The following is a 23,867-nucleotide window of genomic DNA, read 5'->3' as shown; positions in this document are numbered from 1 at the left end:
CGTCTGGCCTTGCGGCCTTGTGAATATTGACCTGTTTAAAAGTTCTTACTCACATCGGCTACGGAGAGCGTGATCACACCGTCGTCTAGAACAGCTGATGCTCTCGTGCATGTTTCAGTGTTACTTGCCTCGAAGCGATCATATAAGTAATTTAGCTTGTCTGGTAGGCTCGTGTCACTGGGCAGCTCGCAGCAGTGCTTCCCTTTGTAGTCTGTGATAGATTGCAAGCTCTGCCACATCCGACGAGCGTCGGAGCCAGTGTTGTACGATTCAATCTTAATCCTGTATTGACGCTTTAACTGATTGAGGGCATAGCAGGATTTCTAATAAGCTTCCGGGTTAGAGTCTCGCTCCTTGAAAGCGGCAGCTCTACCCTTTAGCTCAGTGTGGATGTTGCCTGTAATCCATAGCTTCTGCTTGGGGTATGGAGTAGAGGTCGACCGATTATGATTGTTCAATGCCGGTACCGATGCTGATTATTGGAGGACCAAAAAAGCTGATACCGATTAATCGGCCGATTTAATTTAAAAAATGTATTTGTAACAATGACAATTACAACAATACTGAATTAACACTTATTTTAACTTAATATAATACAAAAATAAAATCAATTTAGCCTCAAGTAGATAAAAAAGCATATACACACACACAGTGGGGCAAAAAAGTATTTAGTCAGCCACCAATTGTGCAAGTTCTCCCACTTCAAAGGATGAGAGAGGCCTGTAATTTTCATCATAGGTACACTTCAACTATGACAGACAAAATGAGAAGAAAGAAATCCAGAAAATCACATTGTAGGATTTTTTATGAATTCATTTGCAAATTATGGTAGAAAATAATTATTTGGTCAATAACAAAAGTTTATCGGACGGAAGTTTATCTTCATCCAGTACAAGGGGATAATCGCTGTCCTGAGATCCAGAAGCTCTTTTCGGTCATAAGAGACGGTGGCAGAAACATTATGTACAAAATAAGTTACAAATTACGCGAAAACACACAATAGCACAATTGGTTTTATTTACAATAACGGTCTACTCCGGCCAAACGCTGCCCTATGGGACTCCCAATTACGGCCGGTTGTGATACAGCCTATATTCGAACCAGGGTGTCTGTAGTGCTTTAGACCGCTGCGCCACTCGGGAGCCCCCTGAGAAAGATGGTCACCACACACAGCTGACAGTCTGGGCACTAGGCTCTCTAACTGGGCACATGAGAGATTAGGGATGTGCATGATTAACATTCCTGGGGAGTGTGAGATAAGAGCAAAGGCATCGCAACATGTTCTGCTCCCCAACACTATGGCACTGGAAGAGCAGGAATATTCAACTGGAAGTTCACACATGAATTAAAAAAAATATATATGTTTAGACAGAGTTAACACATTTTGAATAGCATACCTAGAGTAGAGGTTTATCTTATTTCTAATGATGTCGACATTATTTCTCAACTCCTAATATTGAGCTAATTACACTCACTGGAGTATCTGACATAGGGTTTGGAAAGGTACCCGCAAATAGGCTACCAGTGTGGGAAGTGCCGCTGGCTGCTAGTAAGCTTTCTTGACTGTATTTAAATCAGCTAATAGTGCTGAGCGATTAACAGTAATTATGTTTTTTGGGGGTCATTAAATTACTAATTGACCAACATCGGTGCAATTACTTCAATTCCATTCAGATCTGTTTTTTTGTGAATACAACATGTACCTGTCTCTAGAGAGAAATCAAATCATTCACGAAAGAAATCAAGAACTATGTGGGAAGCTGGGCTGAAGGGAGTGGTAGTTTTCATTAAGCAAATATTCACTCTAGTTAAGCACAGACACGTGGTAATTAACTACAATGATCATAATCCATTATGCCAGTTTTTTCACTTCAGAAGGGAAGAGGGCGAAACAAGAAGTTTCACTCTGTCAAACGGTTAAATGGACATGATTTGGAAAGGCACACATCTGTCTATATAAAAGTCCCACAGTTGACAGTGCATGTCTGAACGAAAACCAAGTCATGAGGTCGAAGCAATTGTCTGTGGAGTTCCGAGACAGGATTGTGTGGAGGCACAGATCTGTGGAAGAGTTACAAAACCTTTCCGCAGCAACTGCAGCAACACAGTGCTTCCATCATTCTTAAATGGAAGAAGTTTGGAACCACCACGACTCTTCCTACAGCTGGCAGCCTGGCCAAACTGAGCAATCGGGGGAGAAGGGACACGGTCAGGGAGGTGACCAAGACCCAGATGGTCACTCTGACAAAACTCCAGAGTTCCTCTGTGGAGATGGGAGAACTTTCCAAAAGGGCAACAATCTCTGCAGCACTCCATCAATCAGGCCTTTATGGTAGAGCGGCCAGACGGAAGCCACTCCTCAGTAAAAAGCTCAAGGCCTCAGACCATGAGAACCAAGATTCTCTGCTCTGATTAAACCAAGATTGAACTCTTCGGCCTTAATGCCAAGCGTCATGACTGGAGGAAACCTGGCACCATCCCTCCGGTGAAGCATGGTGGCAGCATCATGCTGTGGGGATGTTTTTCAGCAGCAGGGACTGGGAGACTAATCAGGATCAAGGGAAAGATGAACGGAGCAAAGTACAGAGAGATTCTTGATGAAAACCTGCTCCAGAAAGCTCAGGACCTCAGACTGGGGTGAAGGTTCACCTTCCAAGAGAACAACGACCCTGAAACAGGTTTCCCCCAAGAATTTCCCTGTATTTAGTGCCACCCATTATTCCTTCAATTCTTCAAAAACATTCCCACAGCATGATGCTGCCACCACCATGCTTCACTGTGGGGATGGTATTCTCGTGGGGTTTGAGAAGGGTGTTGTATTTGCGCCAGACATAGTGTTTTCCTTGATGGCCAAAAATATACATTTTAGAATAATCTGAACAGAGTACCTTCTTCCATATGTTTGGGGAGTCTCCCACATGCCTTTCGGCGAACACAAAACATGTTTGCTTTTTTTCCTCTTAAGCAATGGCTTTCTTCTGGCCACTCCTCTGTAAAGCCCAGCTCTGTGAAGTGTACGGCTTAAAGTGGTCCTACGGACAGATACTCCAATCTCCGCAGTGGAGCTTTGCAGCTCCTTCAGGGTTATCTTTGGTCTCTTTGTTGCCTCTCTGATTAATGCCCCCCTTGCCAGTTCCATTTTCATTTCAATGCACCAATTTTGACTATTTTGTGTATGTCCATTACATGAAATCCAAATAAAAATCCATTCAAATTACAGGTTGTAATGCAACAAAATAGGAAAAATGCCAAGGGGGATGAATACTTTTGCAAGGCACTGTAATAGGCCAAGTTAAAGTTTACACTTCCTATTCCAATTATGTGGGGAGTAGGCTTGGGCGGTGTACCGTATACCCGGGTATTTGGAAAAAGCCATGGGATGGTTTTTCAATACCGTCAAAACTGTGAAATTTCTTTTTAATATTTGTAGCTACTTTTTAAGTAAATACCTGCAGTCAACTTGTGCAATACGTTAGGAGATAAAGACTGCATTCTATTTTACCTGTCAAAATGTTTCATTATGAAGCTTACCGGTAGACCCCAGTCATGTGGTGTTTATTTACAAGCACACAACGACGAGAGCCTTGTCACTCACTGTTGTGCAGCACGTGCCAGGTGATCTAGCTACAGTATGGAATTCACAACTAAAATGTTGCCAGCTAAATATCTTAGAAACTATAACCATCAAGGTAAATGCACAACTGCAGTTTATTTTTTAAATTAGTAGCTAGTTAAAACCACTTAGCTATCTTCTTCCAAAATCAAGCTTTATTTGGTAACAGCACAAAATCCCCTCGTGGATCAAGAGCATTACTATCTAATATGTGTTTTGTGTTTGCAGCAAAAAAAATGTAGGTACTTGTATTTAATTATGAGCTGGGATGTCTGTCCTGAAAATACAGTAATTTAGGTTGGAGACTGCACTGCGCTCATTAGCATTTAGTTAGCATTCTCCATGGGATTTTACATGTACTTGTTAGCATTGCTAACCTTCAGGTTACAGAGGCTGTGGGGTTAGAAAACAGTGCCCTTTGTGTTCAGTGTGAAGGTATAACAATCAGGATACCCCCGAAGCCTAGTAGGGAGGTCATAATAATGGAAAACTATCAACCAAATCTATTTATTTGGCAAGGAGAATGTTGATTACTTCTCCTTGCCATTATCATTCACCTGATAAGACAGCAAATTTTTTGTTAACGTATGACGGGGGTCCCTGGGTCACTGGTTTGCCTGGGAGGGGGTCCCTGGGCAGGAAAAAGATGGACAGCAACACAATTAGACCCAACCAAATAATGACCATTGTAAATAAACCTATATTTATGTTTATTTATTTTCCCTTTTGTACTTTAACCATTTGTACATTGTTACAACACTGTGTGTGTGTGTATATATATATATATATACATACATACACTGATCAAAAAAATAAAGGGAACACTTAAACAACACAATGTAACTCCAAGTCAATCACCCTTCAGTGAAATCAAATTGTCCACTTAGGAAGCAACACTGATTGACAATAAATTTCACATGCTGTTGTGCAAATGGAATAGATAGACAACAGGTGGAAATTATAGGCAATTAGCAAGACACCCCCAATAAAGGAGTGGTTCTGCAGGTGGTGACCACAGACCACTTCTCAGTTCCTATGCTTCCTGGCTGATGTTTTGGTCACTTTTGAATGCTGGCGGTGCTTTCACTCTAGTGGTAGCATGAGACAGAGTTGACAACCCACACAAGTGGCTCAGGTAGTGCAGCTCATCCAGGATGGAACATCAATGCGAGCTGTGGCAAGAAGGTTTGCTGTGTCTGTCAGCGTAGTGTCCAGAGCATGGAGGCACTACCAGGAGACAGGCCAGTACATCAGGAGACGTGGAGGAGGCCTTAGGATGGCAACAACCCAGCAGCAGGACAGCTACCTCCACCTTTGTGCAAGGAGGAGCACTGCCAGAGCCCTGCAAAATGACCTCCAGCAGGCCACAAATGTGCATGTGTCTGCTCAAACGGTCAGAAACCGACTCCATGAGGGTGGTATGAGGGCCCGACGTCCACAGGTGGGGGTTGTTCTTACAGCCCAACACCGTGCAGGACGTTTGGCATTTGCCTGAGAACACCAAGATTGGCAAATTCGCCACTGGCGTCCTGTGCTCTTCACGGATGAAAGCAGGTTCACACTGAGCACGTGACAGACATCACAGTATGGAGACGCCGTGGAGAACGTTCTGCTGCCTGCAACATCCTCCAGCATAACCGGTTTGGTGGTGGACCAGTCATGGGTGTGTGTGTGTGTGTGTGTGGGGGGGGGGGGGGGGCATTTCTTTGGGGGGCTGCAAAGCCATGTGCTCGCCAGAAGTAGCCTGACTGCCATTAGGTACCGAGATGAGATCCTCAGACCCCTTGTGAGACCATATGCTGGTGCAGTTGGCCCTGGGTTACTCCTAATGCAAGACAATGCTAGACCTCGTGGCTGGAGTGTGTCAGCAGTTCCTGCAAGAGGAAGGGATTGATGCTATGGACTGGCCCGCCCGTTCCCCAGACCTGAATCCAATTGAGCACATCTGGGACATCATGTCTTGCTCCATCCACCAACGCCACGTTGCACCATAGACTGTACAGGACTTGGCGGATGCTTTAGTCCAGGTCTGGGAGGAGATCCCTCAGGAGACCATCCGCCACCTCATCAGGAGCATGCCCAGGTGTTGTAGGGAGGTCATACAGGCACGTGGAGGCCACACACACTACGGAGCCTACTTTTTACTTGTTTTAAGGAAATTACATCAAAGTTGGATCAGCCTGTAGTGTGGTTTTCCACTTTCATTTTGAGTGGGACTCCAAATCCAGACCTCCATGGGTTGATAAATTTGATTTCCATTGATAATTTGTGTGTGTTTTTGTTGTCAGCACATTCAATTATGTAAAGAAAAAAGTAATTAATAAGAATATTTAATTCATTCAGATCTAGGATGTGTTATTTTAGTGTTCCCTTAATTTTTTTGAGCAGTGTATATACACATGATATGACATTTGTAATGTCTTTATTCTTTAGGAACGTCTGAGTGTAATGTTTGCTGTTCATTTGTTATTGTTTATTTCACTTTTGTATATTATCTACTTCACTTGCTTTGGAAATGTTAACATATGTTTCCCATGCCAATAAAGCCCCTTGAATTGAAGACCCTTGTGGTAGAGGGGTGTCCTGTTAACAGCGGAGTGTGATTGCAGAGCAAAACTTCAACATTCAGACAATGAGCAGAAAAGGTCTCTCAATCTATAATCATTCTGGACATTTGAGAATGACCCAAACCAAAAATCTCAAAAACAGAACTGGTATCTTTCCAACTATAGACTTCAAGTGCAAGCATGAGGAATGACAGCTTGATTTCTTAGTGAGCGACTGAAAACAATTGAACTCAAAGGCTATGATTCAATCCGCAAAAGATAAACGCTTAGATTTTGTAGAATGAATATGGGCAGGCGGGGGTTGTCATGTGAGGAAATAAGACAGATGGAGAGAGATACATATGAGTGTAGTGGATAAGAAATGAGAGGAAGAGGGTGGAGAAGGGGATAGACTGGTCATAAGTGTGTGGGCACTAACAGCTCACCCCGCCTACACATATCCATTTTACTAACCTCAAATACCTCTGCTCTTAGTGAGGAGTGACAGCAGACTGAGACATACTGCATGACATGGCAGCATACTGAGAGAGAGAGCAAGAGAGAGGGAGAGAGCAAGAGAGATCGAGAGGGAGAGAGAGGGAGAGATCGAGAGAGAGAGATCGAGAGAGAGAGATCGAGAGAGAGAGATCGAGAGAGAGAGAGAGAGAGAGAGAGAGAGAGATCGAGAGAGATCGAGAGAGATCGAGAGAGATCGAGAGCGAGAGATCGAGAGCGAGAGATCGAGAGAGAGAGATCGAGAGAGAGAGATCGAGAGAGAGAGATCGAGAGAGAGAGAGATCGAGAGAGAGATCGAGAGATCGAGAGAGAGAGAGAGATCGAGAGAGAGAGAGAGAGAGAGAGAGAGAGATCGAGAGAGAGAGAGATCGAGAGAGAGAGATCGAGAGAGAGATCGAGAGAGAGAAAATGGAATAAGACTTAAAATGAGGCAAGAAAAAAGTTAAAAAGGGAAACAGCAGTTGCTAGTGGAGAGGCTGGGATTACAGCATATCCTGGCTGGATCACTGGGGGAGATAATCCATCCAGCAGTGATTAAATATGTGTGGAACTCTTGACAGCTATGACAGAGTTGGTATGAGCAACACGGATGAATTAAAACTAACCAAACACACTGACAGAACAGGGGATACAGAGATTGGCCAAGTGGAGTTCATCACTACCTCTGAGATCAAAACATAGTGACTTGGGCCATAAGAATCCAAACAACTGTCAAGTTCCATGACGTAGAACCAAGCCACTTGAGGTGAAGTTGGAGGGAGGGAAAAGGACTCACGCTTGGGCGATTCTGTTGCATCACCTCGCTGTCGACACCTGTGATGGGTGACAAAGAGCTTGACGCTGGATCAAGCCTCAGATCTGGAGGTCTAACCACTGTTTAAAGATCCTATCTGGATCTGATGCCTTCTGTTGACTAGTTCTCCCCCCAGCTCGACTGTGATTAGGTCAAACATTGGTACACTAGACATGAGGGTGAGTGAACCTGCCACACAGAGAAGGACAGGTGTAAAATGCTAGGCTTTTTTGACTGCAGAAGAATTTGCCACACAAGTATATGAGTAATGTAAACAGAAAGAAGGGTAAATTGGGGGCTAGCTAACTTATTGCAAATTCAATAAGTGGATATCCCTCCAAAGAGAATTGCTAATTTTTTCCCAGAAATACATTAAACTATTCCAAATTAGAGACTGCTCTTTCATTTTTGGTCTGTGTGTGTGTGTGTGTGTGTGTGTGTGTGTTTGTGTGTGTGTAACCACCGCTATATGAAAATGTATGTTTAAAAAGTTATTGATCAACATCTACTTTGCTGGAAATTGTTCCAGGACTACAGTATATTGTCTATTAAATAATTTCGTTGCGCAATCCTCAGCACATGGATTTCCTCAAATTTCATTCATCTTTGATTCAGGCTAATCTATTTAGCGCATCTTTGTTTAAAGTAAGGCCGAGTGTAGGCTTGGAAAATAATTGCAATGGTACACTATAAGGCCGATAAATCTTAAAACTCTATAACTCAGTTAAACTTTTCTTTGCACTCAATGTGGAAAAACAATAAACAAGATGCAAATCTTAGCAAAGAGTGAAAAGCAAAGCGTACATTTAGATGAAACCCTCAAACAAAAGTAAAAACGAGCCCAGCCTGGAGTCAGATTTCCTTGTATTCTCTCATCCCTCTGCAGCAAGCCAGTGTCTAGCTTCCCTCTCCCTGATGGTCTCCCCCTCCGCTTTCCGGAGGAACGACAGAGGCCTCACACGGAGAGATAGAGGGAGAAGATGCGCTACGTTCTCTCCCCCTTCCAAAGTGCAACTAACTCCCCTACAGTGTCATCTCCTTCTCTGACCATCTTTGTCTTTCTCTAAGAATCAAACCCAAAACAACCCCCCTTATACTCCATACCAACCCCCTACTGCCGTTCCTGGAATTCTTACCTTCCAAGTAGCAGCTGGAGGAGGACGAGAGGCCTTTCTTAGATTTACACCCCACCAATTTCAGGCAAATCTCCAACATTTTCATTTGCTTTCTTTCGCTCCACTTGAAAAATGCTGTTTGTTTATCAGCTCAGTGTCCCTTATGTTTCCTTTTGCCGGCAGATCAACAGAAAAAAACTTCCCCAGGTCTGTCATGAAAAGACAAATAACAAAAAAAGAAAGGAATTCTGCTTTTCTCCTCTCAGAATCTTTGGCTGTTGTGACCCCCTTTTCGCTCCTCTATTCCACCAAACAAAAGCGAACTCTGTGCTGCCCGCAAAGTCTACAAACTTTGTAGTCCAAGCGGCTCCATCTTTTTTTTTCTCTGGCTTGGTTAGCTCCTTTCCGGAGGAGGCAGACGCGACCCAAAAGTGCACCCGTTCTGGCCGAAAGCTGTCTGGACATGCGGATATGTCAGTTGAGCGGGCAGTAGGGCAGTTTGGATGGTGCCATTCTCTATCCTGTCCCCGGTGTGTGCGTGTGTGTATGTCCGTTAGCATGAGAAGCACAGGGACTCGTGCTACAGCCTGACAACAAAGGGCCTCTTTCAGGCTCTGCTTGCTGCACTGAATGACATCAGATGGCTGGGCCCTCCCACAACACACAAGAGAGCAAGAACTACTATACACACACACACACACACCAAGAGGAACGCAAACAGAAACAGTATGCAAAAAAAACACATCCAAAGGAGACAGATGAAACCTCTGTTGACAACCAAATTTGAAGTTACAACTGTGAAAGATCCAGTCAGATGTTTCTCTTTGTCCTTCTGTTGGAGAGCCACAAGACACTTTTTCAAAAAACCCTTCAACACTGCAAACCCCCACCCCCACTTCTTCTCTCCCTCAGTTTCCCCCTTTCTCTTACTCAGATCTGAAATGCTTACAGGTTAAAGAACAGGGTCTGGAAGCAGCCTGGCTTTTTAAAAGCACAAAAGCTTGAGCTCGGAGTAGGAAGCTATTCTGCAATCAGATAACAGAGAAAAGTACGCTATTCCCCTGAGCCCCCCCTTAACTTTTTACACTGCTCAAATAAGGTTAAATTGCCCAGGGCTGTTTCAACTGGAGGTGAACTGCAATAATTGTGAAATCTAATATCTCAACTGATAAAAAACAACAACTTTAATCTAAAAAGAAACATGCAGGGCCATGTGCTTCCAGGGAGTGAATGGTTGGCCGTTTCTGTGAGGAACAAAGAATCATTGGCATTAGTCAGGCACTCTTGCGACATGCCTTTCTCTATCCCCGTCTTCCCTCAGCTGTCTTTACAGTGGCCATACTGAACTCAAGGATTGGTTGTGTCATTCTTCAGCATCTTATGCCATGAAATGTTATCAACAAGAGTCATTAGAATGAATAGACTATAAAACAGGTATGCCCACATGGTCTCTCCAAACCAGAACATTGACAATAAAAGGTGCAGAGTGTGTGCAAATTAAGAGTTACCGCTATAGAAAGGAATATTAAATAGGTATTCTTTGGATAGATTTCTGACTTCAGTCAAGACCAGTATCCCTCAAAACCGCTGATTCACTTTCCTTGCCTTTAAGCAGACGCTACATTCAAGTGTGTGTAATACCACTTCAGCGGGTGACTCCAGACTGGCTGGAACCTTAGATCTGTCAGTCCACAGCCCAGAAGCATGCTAGCTGGCTAACACGCTCACTGAAATGTCCAATCATAAGGAAAAGGAGGACAATTGACTGAATATAGGCCAGGAGTCTGTTGCTGTAGTCAATCCCGTCTATAAAAAGGTGAGTCAGTGGTATAGAAGGAGATAACATGACACCAAGGAATACAATAGTAACAATGTTACTATTGTTATTGACTGTACTTTTGTTTATCCCATGTGTAACTCTGTGTTGTTGTTTTTTTGTCGCACTGCTTTGCTTTATCTTGGCCAGGTTGCAATGGTTAATTGTTAATGAAAACTTGATGAAAACTTGATCTCAACTGGCCTACCTGGTTAAATAAAGGTGAAAAAAATAAAAAATAAAAATAGAATTCTCCAATCAAGCCATTGATAATCATTTCGGGACTGACAGTTGAAGTGGGAAGTTTACATACACTTAGGTTGGAGTCAATAAAACTAGTTTTTCAACCACTCCACAAATATCTTGTCAACAAGCTATAGTTTTGGCAAGTCGGTTAGGACATCTACTTTGTGCACGACACAAGTCATTTTTCCAACAATTGTTTACAGACAGATTATTTCACGTATAACTAACTCCCTGTATCACAATTCCAGTGGGTCAGAAGATTACATACACAGCTTTAAACAGCTTGGAAAATTGCAGAAAATGATGTCATGGCTTTAGAAGCTTCTGATAGGCTAAACCACCATAAAAAAAGCCAGACTACAGTTTGCAACTGCACATGGGAACAAAGATCGTACTTTTTGGAGAAATGTCCTCTGGTCTGATGAATCAAAATAAAAATGTTTTGCCATAATGACCATTGTTATGTTGAGGAAAAAGGGGGATGCTTGCAAGCCGAAGAACACCATCCCTGAAAAAGTGTGTACGAGCAAGGAGGCCTACAAACCTGACTCAGTTACACCAGCTCTGTCAGGAGGAATGGGCCAAAATTCACCCAACTTATTGTGGGAAGCTTGTGCAAGGCTACCCGAAACGTTTGACCCAAGTTAAACAATTTAAAGACAATGCTACCAAATACTAATTGAGTGTATGTAAACTTCTGACCCACTGGGAATGTGATGAAAGTAATAAAAGCTGAAGTAAATCATTCTCTCTACTATTATTCTGACATTTCACATTCTTAAAATAAAGTGGTGATCCTAACTGACCTAAGACAGGGAATTTTTACTAGGATTAAATGTCAGGAATTGTGAAAAACTGAGTTTAAATGTATTTGGCTAAGGTGTATGTAAACTTCCGACTTCAACTGTATGTTTACTGCCAAAAAAAGTCTAAGGCTGCAGTTACACAACGCAACTTGCACAGAAATTGTGGCTTGTAACAGAGTTGCTTCTTGATTGGTGAAAACCGTAATAAGCCTGCAATTAATCTGCAACCTGGATGCATCCAGCTGAAATATTTCGACTTTGCAACAGCCAATCAACGGCAATTAAAACGAATGCTTTGTCACATGATCCATTTCAAAGTTTTGGAACTCCGGCCAAGTTGTCATGTCAACAACACAGCTGTCAGTACTGCGGGAACCGTGATCAAGGTGGACAGAAGAGACATTATCCAAACGGGAGCTGAAGTAAATACTGGCATCAAGACTAGTAAAGGTGTTATGTACATGGTTCTGAAGTCAATAAACTAACACTTTCAACATGAACTGCACTAGCTAAAAAGTGTTGCTAGCTTGCAAAATTGTTGCCAGCTAAGGAGCAAGAGAGCAGTGAACCACTACACTGAACCAAAATATAAAAAGGCAACATGTAAAGTGTTAGTCCCATGAGTTGAAATGAAAGATCCCAGAAATGTCACATACGCACAAAAAAAGCTTACTTCTCTCAAATTTGGTGCACAAATTTGTTTATATCCGTTAGTGAGCATTTCTCCTTTGCCAAGATAATCCATCCACCTGACAGGAGTGGCAAATCAAGAAGCTGATTAAACAGCATGCTCATTACACAGGTGCACCTTGTGCTGGGGACAATAAAAGGCCACTGAAATGTGCAGTTGTGTCACACACAATGCCACAGATGTCTCAAGTTGGAGTGTGCAATTCACATGCTGACTGCAGGAATGTCCACCAAAGCAGTTGCCAGAGAATTTAATGTTAATTTCTCTATCGTAAGCCACCTCCAATGTCATTTTAGAGAATTTGGCAGTACATCCAACCGGCCTCACAACCGCAGAGCATGTATAACCATGCCAGCCCAGGAACTCCAAATTCTCTTCTTCACCGTTGGGATCATCCAAGACCAGCCACCCGGACAGCTGATGAAACTGCGGATTTGTACAACCAAAGAATTTCTGCACAAACTGTCAGACACCATCTCGGGGAAGCTCATCTGCATGCTTGTCGTCAATAATTGCACTTTATCGATGGTAATTTGAATGCATAGAAATACCGTGCCGAGATCCTGAGGCCCATTGTCATGCCATTCATCCACCGCCATTACCTCATGTTTCAGCATGATAATGCACAGCCCCACGTCACAAGGATCTGTATACAGTTCCTGGAAGCTGAAAATGTCCCAGTTCTTCCATGGCCAGCATACTCACCAGACATGCCACCCCTTGAGCATGTTTGGAATGCTCTGGATCTACGCATATGACAGCGTGTTCCAGTTCCCGCCAATATCCAGCAACATCGCACAGCCATTGAAGGGGAGTGGGACAACATTCCCCAGGCCACAATCAAGAGCCTGATCAACTCTACGCAAGGGAGATGGTCCATAATGGCACCGGAGGGGATGGCTGCAATTTTACGGGCTACTTAAAAACTGTGCTATTTTGTTTGTTTTTCACGAATTGTTTGTAACTTATTTAGTACATAATGTTGCTGCTACCGTCTCTTACGGCCGAAAATAACTTTTGGACATCAGAATAGCGTTTACTCACCTCGAACTGGACAAATACTTATTCTTTAATGAGTCCACCGCGAAAGGAATACTGCTTTCCGGAGACCAGACACAAATCCCCGTCATTCGCAGGAAGAATACAGAGGGAGAAGGTCAGGGTGCCTTGTGAGGATTCGGAGGCGAGTGAGTAAATCTCCTCTACCATCAGTTCTATTAGCCAACATGCAATCACTGGAAAACAAACTGTAGACCACACTATCTAGCAAGAGAGTTCTCATCTATATTATTCATAGAGGTCTATTTATCACCACAAACAGATGCTGGCACTAAGACTGCACTCAACGAGCTGTATAAGGCCATAAGCAAACAAGAAAATCCTCATCCAGAAGCGGCACTCCTAGTAGCCAGGGACTTTAAGGAAGGCAAACTTAAATCAGTTTAACCTAACTTCCACCAGCATGTCACATGTGCAACCCCCTTTACCACACACAGAGAAGCATACAAAGCTCTCCCTCCATTTGGCAAGTCTGACCATAATGATATCTTCCTGATTTCTGCTTACACGCAAAAACTAAAGTAGGAAGTACCAGTGACGAGCTCAATCCGCAAATGGAATCCTACTACACCGGGTCTGACACTCGTCGGATGTGGCAGAGCTTGCAAACTATTATGGACTACAAAGGGAAAACCAGCCACGAGCTGCCCAGTGACACAAGCCTACCAGACAAGTTAAATGCCTTTTATGATCTCTTCGAGGCAAGCAACACTGAGGCATGCATGAGAGCACCAGCTGTTTTGGACAACTATGTGATCACGCTCTCCGCAGCCGATGTGAGCAAGACATTTAAACAAGTCAACATTCATAAGGCCACAGGGCCACACGGATTACCAGGATGTGTACTCCGAGCATGCGCTGACCAACTGGCAAGTATCTTCACTGACACTTTCAACCTCTCTCTGACAGAGTCTGTAATATCTACATGTTTCAAGCAGACCACCACAGTCCCTTTGCCCAAGAATGCGAAGGTAACCTGCCAAAATGACTACCGCCCCGTAGCATTCGGTAGCCATGAAGTGCTTTGAAAGGCTGGTCATGGCTCACAACACCATCATCCCAGAAACCCTAGACCCACTCCAATTTGTATACCGCCCGAACAGATGATGTAATCACACGACACACTGCCCTTTCCCGCATGGACAAAAGGAACACCTATGTGAGAATGTTTTTCATTGAATATAGCTCAGCGTTCCAACAAAGCTCATCACTAAGCTAAGGACCCTGAGACTAAACACCTCCCTCTGCAACTGGATCCTGGACTTCCCACCCTCAGGAGGTAAGGTTTTATTTTATTTATTTAACACTTATTTTACCAGTTAAGTTGACTGAGAACACATCATTTACAGCAACAACCAGGGGAATAGAGGGGGGGGTGATTGAGCCAATTGTAAGCTGGGGATGATTAGGTGACCGGGAAGCATAGGCAACAACAAATCTGACATATTGATCCTCAACATCAGGGCCCCTCAGGGGTACGTACTTAGTCCCCTCCTGTACTCCCTGTACACCCACAATTGTGTGGCCAAGCACAACTCCAACACCATCATTAAGTTTACCGATGATGCAACAGTGGTAGGCCTGATCACTGACAAAAATGAGACAGCCTATAGGGAGATCAGAGAGCTGGCAGTGTGGTGCCAGAATAACAACCTATCCCTCAATGTGAGCAAGAAAAAAGGAGATGATCGTGGACTACAGGAAAAGGAGGGCCGAAGAGGCCCCCACTAGCATCGATGAGACTGTAGTGGAGCGGGGTCGAGAGTTAAGTTCCTTGGTGTGAACATTACCAACACCTTTTCCCCCTCAGGAGACTGAAAATCTGTGGCATGGGTCCCCAGATCCTCAAAACGTTATACAGCTGCACCATCAAGAGTATCCTGACCGGTTGCATCTCCATCTGGTATGGCAACTGCCCGGCATCCAACCGCAAGGTGCTAGACAGAGGGTAGTGCGTACAGGCCAATACATCACTGGGGCCAAGCTTCCTGCCATCCAGGACATGTATACTAGGCAGTGTCAGAGGAAGGCCCAAAAATTGTCAAAGACCCAAGTCATAGACTGCACTGTCTGCTACCGCACGGCAAGCTGGACCGGAGCGCCAAGTCTAGGTCCAAAAGGCTCCTTAAAAGCTTCTACCCCCAAATAGAATAAGGAAATGGTTGGAAAAACAAATAATGTAAAGCATCAGATGACATGTGCTGAGTTTAGAATTCTCAAACAATATGACAGAAGCAGCTTCAATTTGTTTGTCAATTTTAAAATTGCGTTTAACTTCTTTGGGATTGAAGGCGGTATTTTGACATCCGGATGAAAAAAGTGCCCAAAGTAATCTGCCTGCTACTCAGGCCCAGAAGCTAGGATATGCATATACTTGGGAGATCTGGATAGAAAACACACTTATAAAACTGTTAAAATAATATCTGTGAGTGTAACAGAACTGAAATGACAGGCGAAAACACGAGGACAAACCATCCCCTCCCCCCCAAAAAATCATCCTACCACTGATTTCAATGGCTGGCACTTTTACGATATGGCGAAATCGTGCCCGGTTGCAGTTCCTAGGGCTTCCACTAGATGTCAACAGTCTTTAGAAAGAGTTTCAGGCTGGTGTTTGGAGAAATGAGCCAGAAATTGTAGTTTTTCTAGATGGCTCCCATTTTCTGTAGTGTTTCCAAGCGTGTTAATGAGAGCGCGTTCTTTGGTATTTTTCTCCGGTAAAGACAATAACGATTCTGCGTCATAAATGTTATAGTTATTTGCGTATTAGGGTACCTAAGGTTTCATTATAAACATTGATTGACTTGTTTGGATAAGTTTATTGATAACGTTTGAGATTAATTTTGTATGCATTTTGAAGGAGGGAAACCGAGTGGATTATTGACTGAAGCACGCCAGCTAAACTGAGTTTTTATGGATATAAAAAGGACATTGTCGAACAAAAGGACCATTTGTAATGTAACTTTGACCTTTTGGAGTGCCAATAGAACAAGATCTTCAAAGGTAAGGCATATATTATATCGCTTTTTCTGACTTTCGCAACTCCCTGGTTGAAAATGATTTGTTATGCATTTGTGTGCTGGGCGCTGTCCACAGATAATTGCATGGTTTGCTTTTGCCGTAATGCCTTTTTGAAATCTGGTGCTGGATTAACAACAAGTTAAGCTTTATTTTGATGTATTGCACTTGTGATTTTATGAAAGTCTAATATTTATAGTAATTTAATTTGAATTTGGTGCTCTGCAATTCCCCCGGAAGTTTTCGAAATGGGACGCTAGCGTCCCTCTGAGCTGCAGGAAGTTAAGTAGCGTCATCTAACAGCAAAGTTGCTTGACATGTCAGTTGCAACTGCAACTAAAATTGTGTGGAAGTTGCGTCATGTAACTGCAGCCTAACATTCTATGAGATCCTCAGATCGGATGGAAATCCATACTTAAAACTCTTGAACATTAAAAAAAAGCACCCACCAGAGGACAATGCCGCCCCTATTTGGATGCAACTCCTGTCCTAGAGCGGAAACGCTCGTTTAGGTTCCAACTCCGAAGAATGACACAGGCTACGTATTTGGGCCGGGAAGGTACCAGTTTCGCGATACTCGTTCGTGTCGTGCCAAGGAAACAAAACACCAAGCGGATTTATCTTCTTTAGGAAAACAGCCCTAATGGTTGTTAAACATCTTTATGTCGTCATCTAGAGTCACATGTATTTATTTTCCAAGCTATAGCACACTCTTACATACAGCTAGTTTTTAAAGGACCAAAGAGTTTAGTCTGCTTCGTGTTTTCATTTTTGCCATGGAAAACAATTTGCACGATAGTGGTATCGTCATAGCCCTACTACTTACACATATTCACAAATTGGGGATGGGAAAGAACATTGTGATGATTTCCACATGGAGTGGAGTAACACATGGGCAACTGGCAGCTGTCATTGTAGCTAACAGCATACTAACCTTACCTCGCTAGCTGATGTTCTGTTTCTGTTTCTGTTTGTATTTTATTTTTTACTACACTGTATTCAAAAGATTAGCCAGCTGGCTTGGCTGGTTCTGGATTGGTCATAAGCATTTAGGGAAAACTTTGCCACAGATGGAAACCAGCATCTTTGACTTTGCCATCTACTGTTATCGCCAAAGAGTTGGCATCTTCCATAAGAGACATCTGTTTTTCTACGTTGTAATGGACACGGTGATACCTTTTTTCATCATGATTCACACCGCAAATGAGACGTAACAACACCCTGAGCACATCAAACATGAAAGACCAATACAAATATAAGAGCACAACAAAATAGATAAACAACTTCCTTGAATTTTCTTCGCAGGTGCCTGTTCATTATAGGATAGACACTTGTGGTTTCTAGCTGCACCAATCAAAGCAGTGAAGCAAGACTAGTGGTCAAAACCTTTCAGAGCAGGGTTGCAAAAAACAACATATCATGCAATTATTAATTATAAAATGGTCAGATGTATACTTTAAATATATATTTTTTAAATATAGACTAGCTTCAAAATAAGTGAATATTTACAAATTATCCAATGGATTATTGAAATGTTCTGGTAAAAAATGGCAGTGCAAAATAAAGCTGTTTGGCTCAGCTCAGTCGCGACTCTGAAGAGGAAGAACTTTGCAAGTGTTTCTGATTAATAAACAATGCCATGCTGGTGGGTGGTAACATTTTTTTTTAAACTGTCCTGAAAAAAAAAAAGACTGAAAAGTATTTTCCCACTTCAAGACCAAATAGATCATTGACTAAAACAAATGTATTGTAATCAATCATGGGTATGCAATGTGCACCGTCTTGTGAATCCAAAAGCATCATGAGTTTGTGTTGGTCAACTTCATTCCAATTACTGTATCTTAACTGTATGACTAATGTAGGGTGTGGAGGGGGGTGACATCAAGGCATCTATAGGGCATTGGTTCTCAAAGCGAGTTCCGCTATTGAATATTACCAACAGATTAAACGACCTTTGGCCAATGGATCCATGGAATACGTTTGAAGTGTGTAACACAATGTCATATTATTCATCTACAATTTGTTCTTAACCCTGGGCAACATTGGCCTGGGAGACTCACAGGGATATTGGTGTCCACAGTACTTCCCCTTTAACTCATTACTATTTGTATTTTTTTTAATTAATTTACATAAACACATTGTAAGTTAAGCTTTAAAACTGCAAAGTTCTCTCTCTGCCTCATGGCAAAATTGCAGGATATTAGCTTAAGGCTGCCACAACCAAAAACTTCTGCTCCATGACAAAATGTGTAAAATTACAGGAAATGAACTTGAAACCTGCTAAATGTTCTCCAATGCCAAGAGATGGGCCTTTAAAATGTTCCTTCCCAGGCCCCGACTGTTTGTCCGGCCATGAACTGCCAAAGTCACAGTAAAACCTCTTGCATGCTATTTTTACATCACTCTATATTGTATTCTGATTATGAGTGGATTCCTGATGAATTTGCTATCACAAGAGAGGTCCCAGCTCCAAATGGTTTGAGAACCCCTGCTATAGGGCATCCTGACACATGGTGTGAGACTTAGAAATGACCAACGTTTCCAGAGCATCCAGTCACATGCCACCAGGCCGTACATCCTCTCAGCCTGGCATGGCAAACGTGTCATCTCGCCAGCACACAAATCAAATAGAAAACGCACCTGCTTCCTCAATCTCCCCAAAACTCCATTAACTCACCGCAGTCACAGAGCGGAGGGGATGAGGAGAGATGGAGAGGCTGTAAAAAAACTAAACAAGGGGGGAAAAAGGTTGCAGATGCAGAAACATGAAGCGCATTGTTTGGCCATGAGCTCAAATGAGAATGAATCCATTGCGTTTTATATAATCCGTCTCTCTGTGTGTTAACAGTTAGCTGACATACACAGGATGATTTTCGGGACTTTTCCTATTTTGCCACGTCCATTGCTCCCCTTTTCCAACCCCTCCAGCACAGGAGAGATGGGGACGAAACAAAGCAACGTGAAGGAAACTCCTTCCAGGCAACATTTTAGTATCGACAAAAACCCTTGCAGAGCTTTGTGATTACATGGGACAAGGAAAATATTCAGACCATAGCTGTCGCTTTGACTGTCATTTGACACTTGCCCCTGGTGTGTCTCCGAGGAACACTTCCTCTTCAGTGTATTGGTAATGTCTACCTACAGTATCACCACTCTTACTACCCATCCGAGGGGGCCTTTTACTCCTTTTCATGGTCCTTCGTACCAGATATCATCCATGTTAGTCACTGGTCATAGCAGCTGTAATTGCGGGTTTTAATAATTTTCCTCAAATGCAATCATGTTTCCAACACAACAGACACACCGGTATGGCCAGGCAATAAAGATCTACAGTGCCTTCAGAAAGTATTCATTCCCTTTGACTTATTCCACATTAAGTTACAGCCTGAATTCAAAATTTATTAAATAAATTTTCTCTCACCCATCTCCACACAATACTCCCTAGTAACCAAGTGATTTTTTTGGTGTGGATAATTTAGCAAATGTATCTAAAATTAAATACAGATATTCCTCATGTACATAAATGTCCCTTCAGAAGTATTCACACCTTGACTTTCCCCACATTTAGTTATGTTAAAGCCTGCATTTAAAATAGATTACATTTGGATTTCGTTTGTCACTAGCCTACACACAATATCCCATCATGTCAAAGTGGAATTATGTTTTTGTAAATGTTCACAAATTAATCAAAAATGAAAAGCTGAAATGTCTTGAGTCAATAAGTATTCAGCCCCTTTGTTATGGCAAGCAGAAATAACTTCAGGAGTAAACATGTGCTAAACAAGTCACATAATAAGTTGCATGGACAAACCGTGTGCAATAATAGTGTTCTACCTGATTTTTGAACAACTACCTCACAGACCTGTACAGATATAAGGTCCCTCAGTCGAGCAGATCATTACAAACACAGATTCACCCACAAAGACGAGGGAGGTTTTCCAATGCCTCGCAAAGAAGGGCACCTATTGGTAAAAAGCAGACATTGAATATCCCTTTAAGCATGGTGAAGTTATTAATTACACATTGGATGGTGGATCAATACACTCAGCCACTACAAAGATACAGGCATCCTTCCTAACTAAGTTGCCGGAAAGGAAAGAAACCACTCAGGGATTTCCCCATGAGGCCAATGGTGACTTTTAAATAGTTAAGAGTTATATTTCTGTGGAAAAAAGTATGGATCAACAACATAGTTATTACTCCATAATACTAACCTAATGGACAGGTTGAAGACTAATTTGTAAAAAAATATATATATATATAACATAATTCCACTTCGACATTATGGCGTATTGTGTATTAAATTATTGTTTTTTAAGTAATACATTTTTAATTCAGGCTGTAACAACAAAATGTGGAAAGGGTTGTGAATACAATCTGAAGGCACTGTTTATAATCCTGGCAGCATTCTGTCAACTGTCCTATAGTCACTTCCAGACATGGGGCTAAGAGCGAGGGCATCAGTCAGTTTATCAACAAGTCATCTTAGCGTCTCTCTCAAACATACAAGATGCAAGTAACCTAAGCTGAACATTTAACACAAACGTCTTGCATGTACCAGCAGACTGTCTAACAATGTCACAAATGTCGGCAATGCAAAGCTTGGCACTGGTCCTGCCCATCTTAGTGCGGGAACTTGAAGTATTACACCCAGAATACTAATTAGAGAAAGAGGCGCCCTGCTGTAGTTCATATCAGCATTTGTAGTGTTATTACACCATACTAGGCTCCTCATTCCATCGCTGTGCCTGACCTGGTTACTCCCTCAGCTTCCCTCAGTCAGTCAGACAGTGAGGAACCAGGCGTGTGTGTTTACTCAGGGTCACTGGAGAACGCAGCCTGGGTGTCTCGGCCTTGCAGGCCTGGGGATGAGGAGAGGGGTTTTGGGTTCCACATATCCCCCATCAGTAAGGCACAGCTGTGGTGGGAGATGTGCCACTCATGCTATGGCCCGGGTGTAAGGTTTTTGGGTAGGGTTTAAGACAACAGGGATGAAAAATCAATGGTGTGTGCGTGTACATGCATATCTGCCTCCGCACCGATGACTTGGCGACTACATATCACCACTGCTACTCCCCTCCTTGCCTCGCCCTTTAGCCATCATTGCCTCGGAGTTAAGATCTAGTAGGAGACCTGTTCCCAAAATAGGATCTGTCAGCATTGCTCCATTGGCCCTTTGATACAGGCAGCCCAGACCACCTACAGAGCAGAGCTGAGAGACTGATCCCATGTGATTGGTGGATGGGGCCTTTTATGATGTGATGGCCAGATACCACTGATGACTCTTTTCTTCTTTGTCATCGGGGAAATACTGAGGGGGCGCCATGGCAAGGAAGCAGCACCTGTGCTAATCTCCACATCGCAAGCTGGAATGCCGAGACGGTGAAAGCAGTTGAAATGTTTCAACACACACGAGGCAGATACACACACACGAGGCAGATACACACACACACACACACACACACACACACACACACACACACACACGAGGCAGATGCAAACACACACACACACAAGAGGCAGATGCAAACACACACACACACGAGGCAGATGCAAACACACACACACGAGGCAGATGCAAACACACACACACGAGGCACGAGGCAGATGCACACACACACAAGGCAGATGCAGGCAGATGCACGTGCACACACACACGAGGCAGATGCACGCACACACGAGGCAGATGCACGCACACACACACACGAGGCAGATGCACGCAACACACACGGCAGATGCACGATGCACGCACACACACACACACGGCAGATGCACACACACGCGAGGCAGATGCACGAGCACACAAACACACGAGGCAGATGCACGCACACACACGAGGCAGATGCACACACACACGAGGCAGATGCACGCACACACACACAGGCAGATGCACACACACACACACGAGGCAGATGCAGAACGCACACACACACACGAGGCAGATGCACGCACACACACGAGGCAGATGCACGCACACACACACAGATGCACGCACACACACGAGGCAGATGCACGCACACACACACACACAGGCAGATGCAGATGCACACACACACACACGAGGCAGATGCACGCACACACACACACACGAGGCAGATGCACGCACACACACACGAGGCAGATGCACGCACACACACACACACGAGGCAGATGCACGCACACACACACACGAGGCAGATGCACGCACACACACACGAGGCAGATGCACGCTCACACACACACACACGAGGCAGATGCACGCTCACACACACACGAGGCAGATGCACACACACACGAGGCAGATGCACGCTCACACACACAGATGCACGCACACACACGAGGCAGATGCACGCACGCACACACGAGGCAGATGAAAGCACACACGAGGCAGATGCACGCACACACGAGGCAGATGCACGCACACACACACGAGGCAGATGCACGCTCACACACACACACGCGAGGCAGATGCACGATGCGAGGCAGACGCGCGCACACACACACACACACACGAGGCAGATGCACGCACACACACACACGAGGCAGATGCACGCACACACACACACACGAGGCAGATGCACACACACACACACACGAGGCAGATGCACGCACACACACACACGAGGCAGATGCACGCACACACACACACACAGGCACACGAGGCAGATGCACGCACGCACACACGAGGCAGATGAAAGCACACACGAGGCAGATGCACGCACACACGAGGCAGATGCACGCACACACACACGAGGCAGATGCACGCACACACACGCACACACACGAGGCAGGCAGATGCAGGCAGATGCACGCACACACACACGAGGCAGATGCACACACACACACGAGGCAGATGCAAGCACACACACACGAGGCAGATGCACGCACGCACGCACACACACACACACACACGGCAGATGCACGCACATACGCGAGGCAGATGCACGCATACACACACACAAGGCAGATGCACACACACACACACGGCAGATGCACGCACACACGCGAGGCAGATGCACACACACACACACGAGGCAGATGCACACACACACACACACGAGGCAGATGCACACACACACACACACACACACACACGGCAGATGCACGCGCACACACACGGCAGATGCACGCACACACACACGCGGCAGATGCACACGAGGCAGATGCACACACACACACACACGAGGCAGATGCACGCTCACACACACACACGAGGCACACACACACGAGGCAGATGCACGCACACACACACACAGGCAGAGGCAGATGCACGCGCACACACACACACACAGATGCACGCTCACACAAAACACACACACACACGAGGCAGATGCTCACACACACACACACACACGAGGCAGAGATGCACACACAGATGCACACACAGGCACACGCTCACACACACGAGGCAGATGCACGCACACACACACGAGGCAGATGCGCGCACACACACACGAGGCAGATGCACGCACACACACGAGGCAACGAGGCAGATGCACACACACACACACACGAGGCAGATGCACGCACACACACGAGGCAGATGCACGCACACACACACGACACACACGGCAGATGCACACACGAGGCAGATGCACGCACACACACACGAGGCACACACACACACACGAGGCAGATGCACGCACACACACGAGGCAGACACGAGGCA

The 23,867-nt window shown here is 44.3% G+C and overlaps 1 protein-coding gene across 2 annotated transcripts in view; it reads right to left on the bottom strand.

Annotated features, from left to right (window-relative positions):
- The window catches only part of LOC135544468 (tyrosine-protein kinase ABL1-like), a 53,147-nt gene that overhangs the window by 15,967 nt on the left and 13,313 nt on the right, over positions 1-23,867 (bottom strand). The window contains exon 1 of one of the 2 annotated variants that reach the window (XM_064972104.1): positions 8,605-9,205. The exons of the other annotated variant lie outside the window; for it this stretch is intronic. Coding sequence (XP_064828176.1) covers positions 8,605-8,689 — 85 coding nt within the window. The 5' untranslated portion in view covers positions 8,690-9,205. Of the gene's footprint in view, positions 1-8,604; positions 9,206-23,867 lie in introns of those variants that run through there. 2 annotated transcript variants of the gene reach the window in all.

Source organism: Oncorhynchus masou, chromosome 8 (genome assembly GCF_036934945.1).
Source record: "Oncorhynchus masou masou isolate Uvic2021 chromosome 8, UVic_Omas_1.1, whole genome shotgun sequence".
Lineage (NCBI taxonomy): Eukaryota > Metazoa > Chordata > Actinopteri > Salmoniformes > Salmonidae > Oncorhynchus > Oncorhynchus masou.
The sequence above is the reverse complement of the archived record's forward strand: the minus strand, read 5'-3'. Positions and strand labels throughout refer to the sequence as shown.